The 13510-nt window shown below is 43.4% G+C and overlaps 1 protein-coding gene across 50 annotated transcripts in view; it reads left to right on the forward strand.

Annotated features, from left to right (window-relative positions):
• Nucleotides 1-13510, forward strand: part of trdn (triadin) — a 732832-nt gene that overhangs the window by 374831 nt on the left and 344491 nt on the right. For 49 of the 50 annotated variants that reach the window (XM_085997256.1, XM_085997227.1, XM_085997243.1 and 46 more), the window contains 3 exons: nt 1093-1131; nt 3798-3824; nt 6030-6074. In XM_085997256.1, the coding sequence (XP_085853382.1) occupies nt 1093-1131; nt 3798-3824; nt 6030-6074 (111 nt within the window). The remainder of the gene's footprint in view (nt 1-1092; nt 1132-3797; nt 3825-6029; nt 6075-13510) is intronic. The other variant, XM_085997255.1, reaches the window with a different exon arrangement.

The following is a 13510-nucleotide window of genomic DNA, read 5'->3' on the forward strand; positions in this document are numbered from 1 at the left end:
ATATTAATAGTGCTTTGGAGTCTGTAACCGCTTTGTTAACATAAATGGATATGATTCACAAATTATCACATCCATTGTCTTTCACCTGTATCAGTTTTTCATACAAGACCTATGATACTTTCACACTGAACTGAAAAGTGTGTTATAAACAGGACAAGTAGGTTGTAAAGATGATTTACTGCAATTGTGGTGAATGTTCCAGCATCACTTGTGCAGGGCAGATTAAAGATTAAAGTCACATCTTATCATTTAAATACCTGAATGTTTATTACTTCAGCGCAAACACTTTGGATGGAAACTTTCATTGTAGTCTTCATTAGCTTTATCATTCCTTTATTTTAAATTTTAGGTTTGTTCTATGAACACAGAGATATGTTATTTAAGTCCTTATGTTGCAGAACCTCTGAGCTTCTAACGTCAATAATTTCCTCTAGGCTTCTCCTGCTCCGGTGCTGTGACTTTGGCGAAAACCCCATTTACGGTGCCGGAGCAGGAGACCAGAGGAAATTCCCAACGTAAATCTTTTCATGGAATTTATGGACTTTTAAACCACATTAATGTTCAGTATCCTGGCCAATCAGATTGCTTCTTTCTCAATCAGACCAAATATCGTACCACAATGACCATGACTATTATACTGACTGGGAGCAGCACAGACAAAAGCCTGTGAATAGGCCAGCCACTTGCCTACTCGACTGTGGTTAATCCATTACCCACAGAGAGAGCGCAGAAAGAGGAGATGACTTGTCAGAATGAAGGGCTGTGCTTGATTTGTATCAATGAAGTATAGAAGTGGCCATGGTAATAATGATGCTGAGGAAATGCATGACTTATAAGAGTAGAGCTAAGACATGGGCAATATGGAGTTCAGAGACAGATGGAGCTGGCAATTAGGGAGAAACAAAAACATGGAATGGAAGATAGACAAAACAAATTAATGATGAAGGGAAAAATAAAGGGGAGAAATAAAACAAGTGTGATGAGAAAACCAAAGAGAGAAAGGTACAAAAGACAGAGGGGGAAATGGAACTCGATAAAGAAAAGAAAATGACATAGTAAGAGAAATCAAACTGAACTATTACTGTTTTACAGAAAAAGGAAAGAAAAAGAAACCTGCTATTGCTGAAAAAGGTAAAGACAATGGCTGCGATTTTCTGCTTGTTGTCGGAATGGGGGCGGGTCAGCTGGTTTCCGGGTTCCAGTCCCGCCCCCAGCCGTCTCCGCTCCACAGGCATGATTTTCCCTTGATTGGCCTTGTTAAGCCCGCCCTGCTGGCTTACCGGCCAATTAACAGGAAGCAGGTCATTTGATAACGCGTCATCTGCCGGTTTCCTTAAAGGGACCATGCACAATTTTATTTTGACAGTTGATTTCTCAGTGTTTGACAGCATTGAGGTGCTGAAAACACTGACAATCACTGCACAAAGTTGAACTCTTGCACCCAGACTCTCCAATGACTCCCTCCATATTCTGGAATAGATGGCAGCTGCAGGTGAGATGACGGAAGCGATCTGTCACTGGTGAGAGAGGTTCTCCCAATGAGGTAGCACTGGACATACAGTTGGATTTAAAAACTTGTAAGCTAGAGAAATCTGTATATGTATTAAAAATGCAGTAACCAACATTTTCTTTGCTCTGAAACTCACCATGTGCAACATTGCATCCTTGACACCACTTCTGCAGCTGTCATCTATTCACAAACATCAGATCAGACTCACAACCAGCCACACTTACCTGGCGTGTTGTCCGGACGTCGTGAAACCTGACCCAGAAGCTGGAAAATCGAAAAACAGCCTGAAAACTACTGACAAGTACCTGTTAATAGGCAGTTAATTGCCTTTAATCCGTTTCCCGCCACTAGGTGTCGGGTCCATTCACAAATCAGGGACCCGACACTTGGGAAGGTTGTTTGGAGGCGGGTTGACAGCGGGTTCAGAACCCGCCATCAATCAAAACGACTTTAACCTCTAATCCACCTCCAAACCTGCCCTCTGAGTGCCAGCAAAATCACGGCCAATGAGTTTGTGCTGTTGGATCGTAATGACAAGGGAAACACTGTCCACAGTAGTTGCAGTTTTGAATCCAGGTGGAATGGAAGTTCTTGTGGTGCAGTTCATTCCTGAGATCATATATCGAGAATTCAGGTGCTGAATTCCAGATCCGTTCTCCCAGCAGGCGGAGTTCTGTGCCAAGAGCACAAATTCATCGAATTACCCTTGTAGTGAAATACCTATTTGATACAAATGGTATTATATGCACCACACTGTATTCAATGAGAGGATCAAGACGAAGAGCAAATGGGGTTGTATATGCTCCCTATCAATATTACAGAACCTAGGCTAAACATTTTCCAGCATTCAATCACATGACCTACTTACTCTACTCAGATTACATGGGAAAGCTTGGCGTCAAATAAAAGAAAGACTTGCATTTATATAGTGCCTTTCATAACCTCAGGATATCTCAAACACTTCACAACTAATGAAGTACTTTTGAAGTGTTGTCACTGTTGTAATGTAGGAAATAAACAATTATACTTTCGCAGAATTACTGTACAACATTGCTGCTTAGAACAGCCCAACAGCATGTGAGTTAATTACACTCACATGGAGAACTCAAGGCTGTAATTAATTATATATTTTTTTAATTCATCTGGTAATTTTTAATCACTTCGCAATACAATTTGAACCTTCTTCTATATTCCTTGTATGAAATGAATAACTAATGGATAGGATAGGGGCTCTGAAGGTCAGTCCTGGATTCAACAGAACAGTGATTGCGTGCAGCATAGCTCAGCCTGACTGAGCTCAGAGGGAATGGGATGGTGTCAATGGCAAAGGCTATGGAGTTTTAACTGTGGCTTCAGACTTTCCAATGTTGAGTTGGAGGAAATTCTGGCTCATCCATAACATAAAATCATACAGACAGTCTAATAGTACAGTGGTGTCCATGGGGGTCGATGGAAGTCTTAGAGTACAGTTGATTGTCATCAGCAAATATATGGGAGCTGACTCTATATTTACAGATGACATGACTGAGGGGCAGCATGTAAATGAAGAAGCGGGTGGGGGGGGGACAGGGGGGCGTTCAAGAATGAATCATTTGAGAACTCTAGAGATGGCAATGCAGGAGCTGGAGGAGAAGCCATTGCTGCAGATATGCGAGCTGCTTTGGGACAGGTAGGATTGGAACGACGCAAGGGAGGTGGACCACGGGGGAGAGGCATTGGAGGAGGACATCATGATCAACCGTGTTGAATATCATAGAGGGTTAGGAGGAACAAACAGGGACAGTGCTTCATAGCCAGAATTGCAGTAATATCATTGCTGACTTTGGACAGGGATAAAACAGACAAACTATTTGAACAGGGATTTGCAGGTGAGGTGAGCATGCAGCGGAGAGGTGATGGTGCATTCAAAGACCTTAGACAAGAAAGAGAGATTAGAGACGGGACAATAATTGGAGAGACTGAGGGAATTGCTAGCCCTGCGTAACTTTATGAGACTCTTTTCCTCAGTGCTATGTGATTTGATCCATTTAATGTACGATTCACCAACTGTTTCTCTATGAGTGCGATTTATAAAAAGTCCAGGCATGAGAAAAAGGTAATCTAGCCCAGTGAGTCCATTCTTCTAGGTAATTGTTTCTCAAGTAAAAGGAATCTCAAGATCTTGGTTGCAATATGTCTTCTAGCCATCAGATATCCTGGTCCGTTATCATTTGAAATGGTTTCAGTAAAGAGATCTTTGTTTTCTGAAGGAATCAGCCCTTACTCTGTGATCATTTCATTTTTTCAGCCAAACATGAAAAATTTGAAAAAGCAAGTACGTGTCGTATGAAACTTTTGCTTGGCTCTCTTTCTTGACAAAATAAAAGCAGCACCACGTCCTGGTATTAATGTGTGCTTTTAATTTTCTCTCCAGAAATGAGCTTTTTTTTTAGAAACTGTTTGGTCTATATTTAATTTAGCTTTGCTGAGATGGCGAATGATAATCTGGCATTTCATACTTGCATGCTTTGCAGGATTTATATATTTTAGCGAATAGAGCATATGTGGGAAAGATTAGCGACTTCTCTGGTAATTTAACAAAAGCCCGGCTAACATTCTGATACCTAATTAGAATGAAAACTTTAGTGTTTAAAACAATGTTACACAAAATGTTCATCTCAATGCAATATTATTGCCAAAGCAATGATCCAAACCTGATTTTCTTATTACAGGTATTTACACTGCGTTGGTAGATCACAATTTAAGTATTTGTGTACAATGTAAATGAGATTTTTGGATTCTTCGTGCTTTCTCCCTGAATTCACACATCTTAATTTATTTTTGTAAACTGTACTATGAGTCTTTTACATGAAGGGTTGGTGCAATCTCTCATTCTACTCTTTCTAGTCAATCAACGTTTAGCGAATTTGTTTTTACTGCTGGTTAAAATGTAATATTCATTTCCATTTTCTGACCATTTTTATAAGTTAAATTAAGTGAAAAAATCTTTAATCTTAACCTTTTCTGACTTGCCTTTTAGTTTTGAAGGTTTAAATCAATTCAGAAAAATCTTTTCATTTTCACTCTGACTTCAACTGCCCAACACAAAGTTAAAAGGCAAATCCAGAAATAATGGCAGGAGATTTGTGTATTGAGTCTGTGAGCTGTACTCTGGCCATTGATTTTATGGAAAAAAAAAATTGTTTTAATAGGAGCACAATTTGATATTGGGGGGAAAAAAAGTGGGGTAGAAATTGGTCATCATTGAGCTTGTTTTCTAGATGGAAAATGAGAGTAAAAATGATCAATTTTGCAAGGGCACCTGTAAAACATCAAACACCCTCGGGTGATTTTCAGGTGTACGGGGCGGTCACCTAAAACAGGGCCCTTGCATATATGCTAATAAGGGGCCTAATGCCTGTTTTAGGTCCCCTCTGATAAATTGGGCTGCCCTCTCAGGTTTTCCGGGTGTGGATGTGGCTTAGCAAGCGTCCGCCACCTGAAAGGTAGGTAATTTTATTTTAAGGTTGGTGTGGAGCCAGGAGGAATATGAGTGCACTTCCACAGCACTCTTAGGGCCACTGCCGATCTGAAATTTGCACCCCTCCAATTGTTCACTAGCCGCCGTCCCGCCAACCTGGCTTGAAGAGAACCCATGGAAACTGGGTGGATGGAGTTGTGGGTTGCACCTTCTGATTGGAGACTCTGTCAAGGGGCAGCCAGCAAACTTCTCTTAACTCAACTAAGGCTTTTTTGTTCAATTCTTTGTTGCAGCTTAGGGCGTGGAGGCCGTTTACCTGTTACTTCTGACAGCAGCCACAAAGGCAAAATTACACTGGCTATTCGTACTGCTATGGGCCTTTAGGTTCTACAGCAGCACACAACGATCCAGCCCCTATTCTGGTGTGGGATAGTCCCATCTGGTGCTTGCCCAACACGTACAAAGTATCTGAACCTGGTAAACCATATGGGTTCAGTAGAGGTCAAGTTGGACACACAAGTAAAGCATACTGCCCCTCTTATCTTGAGGGAGGTAGACAAGCAGCCCAGCTAGTTTAAGCAAAAACCAATAATTGCAGGAACTTTTTGTCCAAGGTTTAATCATAAACATTGGCTTGAAACTCATGAACCACCTTGCATCAAAAGGATCCAGTTTCAAAGCAGGCATAATAGCTCGACAACCAGAATATAGATTTTTTTTGGCAACTCTGGCTGGCTTTTTCCTGCATATACTTCATTAAAGACTGCTAAATGTTCTTTTAAGGTGTTATATTTTTTATTAATTGAAAATATAATCAATAGATGCAATCTTTAAGTAAGTATAGTATGTTAATGTTTTAAGGTATTTAATTGTATTCCAGTATGAATAGCTGCTTGCTGCATTCTGTGTTTTATGCAGATTGGGCTAAGGAATCCAGATATTCAGTTGATAAATGTGGGTTGATCAATAATAATGGTGGAAGGCAAGGGGGATTTTGCTTTTGTTACCAATGAGCTCATAGGGTGATATATTTTAACATTTCCTTTTTCACTTTTGCAGAACCAGTAAAACAGAAAGCTTCAGCTCCTGTTACAACAAAGAAAGGTAATTAATGCCATTTCTTAGCATTCAATTCCCAAAGGAAATTATCTCAGCCCAAATCCTCACTTATTTCTGATCTGTCTGCATGCTGACATGATTAAAGCTTTCTTCACTTTGAATGCCAGTTGGAGGCAATAAACACCAATTACTTTATCAGTAATGTTATCAATATATTATTAAAAGCCGGTGTCATAATTTTGAATAACACTTTTTATGCCAATATTTATAATTGAAACTACTGATGTAAATACTTGTAAAGGACATTTCAAATGTACACACTTGCCTGCCACGGTATAGTTGCAGACCACGCACCACTGGTGGTGCTGTGCACCTTCACCTCCACTGATTGGTTGAAGAGCCTTGCTGTTTCTTCCCCTGCTCACAGACGCCACAAATTCCCTGTAGAGGGCGCCACGCTGAACCAGATGGCAGATTAGGTGGAATCTCTGCTGACAAGCCTGCAAAAACTCTGTGGGCAACTGTCAGTGAAGTGAACAGCGAGTGCTGTTGCTTCGACGCTGAGTGCAAAATCCAGGCCATACAGACGCACAAAGGGAAAGATAACTGAGACACAGTGGGGCAGGCATTTTAAGCAATACATTGGCTTTGACGTCTAAAGCCAATAAACCAGTGAAGAGCACCAGCAGGCCCAGGAATTACTGCAGACAGAGGCAGGCAGTGCCTGGGACAATGAGGCAGAGGGGAGGTTGGAAGGCTGATGCTTCTCTCTGGATGGCTCTAATTCCCTGCTTATTCCCGTGATTCAGCTCCCTCTGTAGATGGGCTCCTGTCTCACACTGACAGATGCTGCTGTTACTCTCTTTCATTAGTTCTACCTGTTTGAAATCTGCGGGCTTCACACTTCGGAGTTGTTCTTGGCACTGGTATAGGTAGAATAGAACCATAGAATCATAGAATGGTTACAGCATAATAGGAAGCCTTTTGGCTCATCGAGCCTGTGCCAGCTCTCAACTAGTTCCAGTCACCCGCCCTTTCCCCGTAGCCCTACAATTTTTTTTCCCTTCAGGTACTTATCCAATTCCCTTATGAAAGCCATGATTGAGTCTGCATTCCTAACACTTTCAGGCAGTGCATTCCAGATCCTAACCACTCACTGCGTAAAAGTTTTTCCTCATGTCACCTTTGGTTCTTCTGCCAGTCACCCTGAATCTGTGTCTTCTGGTTCTCGACCTGCCTGCCAATGGGAACAGTTGCTCTCTATCTACTCTGTCCAAACCTCTCATAATTTTGAACACCTCTATCAATCTCCTCTCAACCTTCTCTGCTCTAAGGAGAACAACCCTAGCTTCTTCAGTCTATCCACATAACTGAAGTCTCTCATCCCTGGAACCATTCTTGTGAATCTTTTCTGCACCCTCTCTAAGGTCTTCACATCCTTCCTAGAGTGCGGTGCCCAGAATTGGACACAATACTCCAGTTGAAGTCAAACCAGTGTTTTATAAAGGTTCATCATAACTTCCTTGCTTTTGTACTCTATGGGCTGGATTTTGCCAGCCTTGGGGAGGCGGGTTTAGAGGCGGGACTGCCGGGAAAATGGCAGAATTTGGGGGCGGGTGCCCAAGCTGTCCCCAACCCGCCTCCATGTCATCTTGCCAGGAGGTGGGTAGCCGACCCGCGCTGTGTCCCGCCTCCTCGAGGCGGGGAGGGGATTAATGCCAATTAACTGCCTGTTAACAGGTAGTTAACAGGCAGTTTTTTGGCTAATCCTATTTTGAGCCCTGAAGTGCGGGCTTCCCAATGGCTCCGAACCTCGCCAGGGTCAGCGAGACGGGCTGTCGGTCTGCGGGGGTTGGAGGGGCCAAGATGTCCAGTGTGCAGGTGAGTAATGGGTGCATGTGTGCAGAGGTAAGTGTGTGAGATGTGTGTAAAGTGTTTTAATAAGTTTTACTTACCTTTACTTCTTCCTGCAGGCTTCCTCCCTTCAGGTCTCGGGAGTCCCTCAGCTCACCGGCACAGAAAGCAGAATGGCCGCTGAACTGTCAAAAGCTGCAGCCTTCTGCTTTCTGGTCAGGAAGGCTTTCTAATTGAGTCTTGAGTAAAGACACAACTTAGACAGATTGTTAGTGTTTGACAGCTTCACAGAGCTGTCAAACGATGACATTTCATCTGTCAAAAGCTCTTGACAGATGAAACGGCACTCACTGACGTCACCTGTAACTGGCTTTCCCTTAATTGGCCGCTGGGCGGGCTTAACAAGCTCAATCAAGGGAAAGTAGCGTGGGTTGGCCACAAGTCGATGGAGGCAGGACTAAAACCCAACAAGTGGGAGTCCCGCCTCCAAAAGCTCCTCATTGACAATATCCAGCCCTTAGCCTCTATGAAGCCCAGGATCCCATATGCTTTTTTAACTGCTTTCTCAAGCTGCCCTGCCACCTTCAACGATTTGTGCACATATACCCCCAGGTCTCTCTGTTCATGCACCCCCTTAAGAATTGTACCCTTTAGTTTATATTGCCTCTCCTCGTTCCTCCTACCAAAACGTATCACTTTGTATTTTGCTGCGTTAAACTTCATCTGCCACGTGTCTGCCCATTTCACCAGTCTGTCTATTTCCTCTTGAAGTCTATTACTATCTTCCTCACTGTTCACTATACTTCCAAGTTTTGTGTCATCTGGTGTATTTAGTATAATAATAATCAAACAGGTAAATCCAAGAAGGCAGCAGCACCATGGGACAGGAGTATAAATTTAACTATTTTAATTGGAAATTTGCAAAAAATTTAAATTTGTCATAAGATGCCATAAGATGCATACTCTTGCATGTTAGAATCTACTGTGTTATTATTCATATAGTTAATTCTGTACAGATACTGACAATCTATTTATACAACAGAGCTCTTTCCACTGGAAGCATTTCTGTAATACAGCCTAATTTTCCTGCTACTGAATGCTGCAAATGCAACTTTAAAGCAGCTGCATACCGACAAATCTCACCCACTTGCCATTTTACCAGTCTGGCTGAGCCCTCCTTTGATGTCAGGGGAAGGTCTGTGTTCGGGAATGGATGTTCTTACTTGTAAATTTATACGTTATTCCACAAAATAATAGGGTTCAAAGGCATTTATTAGCTTTCATCGGAATTAAGCATACAATGATAACCATTATTACCAACAATTACACATATACAATGATAACCATTATTAATAATAACACTTGAGACGCTTACGGTAAAACAATTACTGGAGAATTTACTGCGTCACAGGTTTCGAGCTCGAGGGGGATCAGCTGGCCAGGCCTTGTTGAATTTTGAAGTATCTATTCCATCCCCCCTCTTCTTATACCTTACATTCACTCTCGCTACACGAGATATCCGTATGTTTCAAAGTATTACCTCATCCCGTTATTCACTTAATGAATTTCAGTTTTAACAAGAAGGCTTCGTATATACCTTATCAAGGCTTTATCTTGACTGAGTTATCAATCAAATCATTCAACTGGCTGAGTTATCACTTGCCTTGTGTCGATGTGTCCTTGGAGGAGTTAATCTCTTGAGGACAGCTGCTAAGACAAAGAAAGCTTGTAGCTGAATGCTTATCAGCTGAAGTCTCTGTCTGGTAAACAAAACTGATTTTTCCAGCCTTCTAACAGAAACTCACCTAGCGGGCAAAAGGTACAAGTTAAAAATTAATCATTTCCTTACGGTCTGTACAGACAGGCAGTGGTAAAACAGCATCGATGGCCCATGTGGGCAATCTGAGAGTTCAGCCTGACCAAATCCAAACTCAAATGCTGGTGGCAGCAGTAGTTTATGGTTGCAGACACTGACACTCAGGGGGTCAGAGATAGCCAGCAAAATCCCCTCCCAAGGTGAGTGTTGAGCCTCCAATAGCAGCACAGTTTTGTTCATGACAGGATTGTCTTGGACAACACTCCTGTCGTTAAAGCAGCCCTGTAAGGTAAATGGGAGATGGGGTCTTGGTGTAGCAATGTAGGTTCAGTGTGTGCATTTGTAAGTATAGATCGATTGGAACTAACTCCCTGCATGAGATCAAATGGGCTGTAGGACCTACTTCACCTGAACCTAAAGGCCCTGAATTTCCAATCGGAGACTTCCTGTGGGTGGATGCCTCCGATCGGGAAAAATCTACGCACTTATCTGCTGGCTCCGTAGGTCCCGAGGCTTCCGATCCTGGGCCTCTCCTGGTCTGCGCGCGTAGAGGTCCAGGTATCCCAGGGACTCATGCGGTTCGCAAGCGTCCCTGGGATTACGTGGGCCATGGGGAACCAGTCAAAGAAGGAATCCCCCTTCACACTTTTGACAGGTCTCTTTGCATAAATCTGTCAAAAGTGTGAATGGGGATCACTCAAAAAACATTAAATACTTTTTTTTTAAATCACGTATTTAAAATTAGTTAAAATTACATTAAATTAAATATTTTAAACAAAAATTTAATTTTTTTGAAAAAAAATTAAAGTTTTTTACGGGGCTAAAATTAAACATACCTTTTTTTAAAGTATTTTTCAATTATAAATGAGTGAAAAAAAGAATTATTTTTAAAAACTCTTACGCTGGGATGCTTTTACCAGGCGTAAGATTTTTAAAGGTTTTCAGCGGGCGGAGATTGTGCAGAAAGCTGAACTCTCTGCCCGCAGAGGCCCTTCTCCTGGGCAGGCGGATGATCTGTCAAGAGAATTCTTGACAGATCGGATGTGCCGGGTTTTAGGGTATGCGCTTCGCATGCCTGAAACCGGCACTTGCGAGGTCCCTATGGGTGTGTACACACCTTATACACACCCGTGGGGGTCGGAATATCCGGCCCATTATTTCCATTTTACTTATACAATTACCTCTCAGCAGGACAGTTCCAAGTCAGAAGTGTGATTTTTTTTTTGGGCATGCTATATGTACAGACACATTGGCCCTGAAATTAGGATCGGGGGCTTGCCACGCGTGCAAGCCCCCGATCTGCACTCACCCTGCGCGCCGACATCTGAAGCCCGGGCCTGCTTGCATTTCCTGTCACAGGCCCAGTTCCGATGTCGGCGCGATGTGCTTACCTGATCCAGCAACGTACTTAGTGCGATGTGCTGGCTGGGATCAGGTGAGCACTGTGCAGCCAATCAGGGGAGGGGAAACTCATTCATGAGTTTGACAGTAAGAGCTGTCAAACTCATGAAAAGTATGGGCTGCCAAAACACTACTTTAACTTTAAATAAAATTTTAAAAAACATCCCACTGATTGTACAGGTACACTATCCCTTATCCAAAAGCCTTGGGACCAGCTGAGTTTCGGTTTTCGGAATTTTTCGGATTTCAGAAGGTATTGGGAAATTTGTCGGGGGTCGGGGTCGGCGGGGGGTCGGGGGTGGGGGTTGGCGGGGGTCAGGGTCGGCGCGGGGGCGGGGGGGTCAGGGTCGGCGGGGGGTCGGGGGTGGGGGTCGGCGGGGGGTGCCGGCGGGGGGTCGGGGTGGGGGTCGGCGGGGTGTGGGGGTCGGCGGGGGTCGGGGGTCGGGGGGGAGAAAAGAATATCAGACGGGCCGCAGTTTGGGTCGGGGGTCGGGTCGAGTCGGGTGGGAGGGGGGAGAAAAGAATATCGGACAGGTCGGGGGTCGGGTCGGGTCCGGTGGGGGGTGGAGAAAAGAATATCGGACGGGCCGCTGCAGCTATCGGACGGGCCGCTGTATTGTTGGGTTCACTCTCCCGGTACCTCCTTCACACTGCCCGGCTCGGCCTGCAATCTCCTACCCAGGAGGGAACTCTGTGACCCTCTGCCCTGCTCAGCGTAAGTCGTGCGCCACTCTGGTCATGTCGTGCGCACGACTTACGCTGAACAAAAAAACTTTCGGTTTTTAGAGGTTTTCGGTTTTCGGAAGTTCGGATAAAGGATAGTCTACCTGTATTAACTATAAATAAGTTTTTTTAAATGTTTTAAACAATTAATCAATTTTTTGAAAACAATAAATTTTTTAAAAATAGGGTCTAAAACTAAACTTACCATCCTGTAAATTCTTTAAAAATAACAAACCTGTGGAAAAAAAATTTCTACATTGTACTAAAAGCCCACTTACCTGAAAAACTAAATACTTACGTCTTGTTTTTCCACGCGTAAAGACCGGAGGCCTTTACACACGCGCAACTCTGGAAAAAAAAAAGGAATTTTACTGCGCACGCGCTGCCTGTGCAGTCGCGCACGTTCTGCCTCTTAACCCCTTGGGTCAGAGGACAGGAAATGCCGGTTTTCAGTGCATGCGCTGTGCATGCTGAAAACCGGCAATTCCTCCGGGCACTCGCGTGAGTACCCCGTCCGTACTCACGCGTTGTGCCCGGAATTACTGGGCCAATAGATGCTCTGTATGCACATAATTTTTTTTTGGGAGAGGACTATCATACAGTTAGTCAAATGGATGTCATTCAACAGGGGTAGAATTGTAGGCTGGCATGCAGCAGGTTTTGTGGCCAGAACCGGTGAGGAAATGTCATTACAATACTACAACACTAGACTCCAATCCAGGATCTGAGGTTTTCCCTGAGTAGCTAGCAATATGTTACTGCTTGTGCCAAACTTACTGCCACCCATTTTTGCAATTTTTCAATCTTGTCAGTAACTGCTGCATTAATAACCTAGTTGAGATCATAAACTCACAGCATAAAATTGTAATGCCCATATTTCTATGCAAAATCAATATTTCCTATCAATCTTAGATGATAATTCTGAGTGTGAAGAGAAAGCTTTGTAAGCACAGGCATTGGTAAACTGAGATAGAGACTTACAGGCCCAGAGGTTATTGAAGCTGATCACTTATGGAGGAGATAATTCCTCCCTAGAGCAGCAGCGCCAGAACTGGTGCATGTTGGGTACTGCACGCACACTGTGGACGAGTGTCTGACCTTACACCATAATGCAAGGTCAGCTCATTTAAATATTAGGTGCCATCGCAGCGCTGAGCACATGATGCGCTTTTCTGGTGCACCAGCTATGTTATTATTTATATAAAATTGTGGGACCTAATAAGCCTTGCAGATACTGTGTGCACAGGTTCTAATCATACAAATTGCCATGCGTGCCACAGATGGGGAAACATAGAGGATAGGAGCAGGAGTAGGCCATTCGGCCCCTTGAGCCTGTTCTGCCATTTAATGAGATCATGGCTGATCATCCAAATTCAGTACCCTGTCCCTGCTTTCTCCCCATATCCCTTTAGCCTTAAGAAATATATCTAACTCCTTCTTGAATATATTTAATGAATTGGCCTCAATGGACTTCTGTGGTAGAGAACTCCACAGGTTCACCACTCTCTGGGTGAAGAAATTCCTCCTCATCTCAATCCTAAATGGCTTACCCATTATCCTTAGACTGTGACCCCTGATTCTGGACTCCCCTGCCATCGGGAATATCCTTCCTGCATCTAGTCTGTCTAGTCCTGTTAGAATTTTATAAGTTTCAATGAGACCCCTGTAGTGTATGTACCCGTCTACC

Source organism: Somniosus microcephalus, chromosome 9, assembly GCF_052327205.1.
Source record: "Somniosus microcephalus isolate GS21.2 chromosome 9, FLI_Smic_1.0, whole genome shotgun sequence".
Classification (NCBI taxonomy): domain Eukaryota; kingdom Metazoa; phylum Chordata; class Chondrichthyes; order Squaliformes; family Somniosidae; genus Somniosus; species Somniosus microcephalus.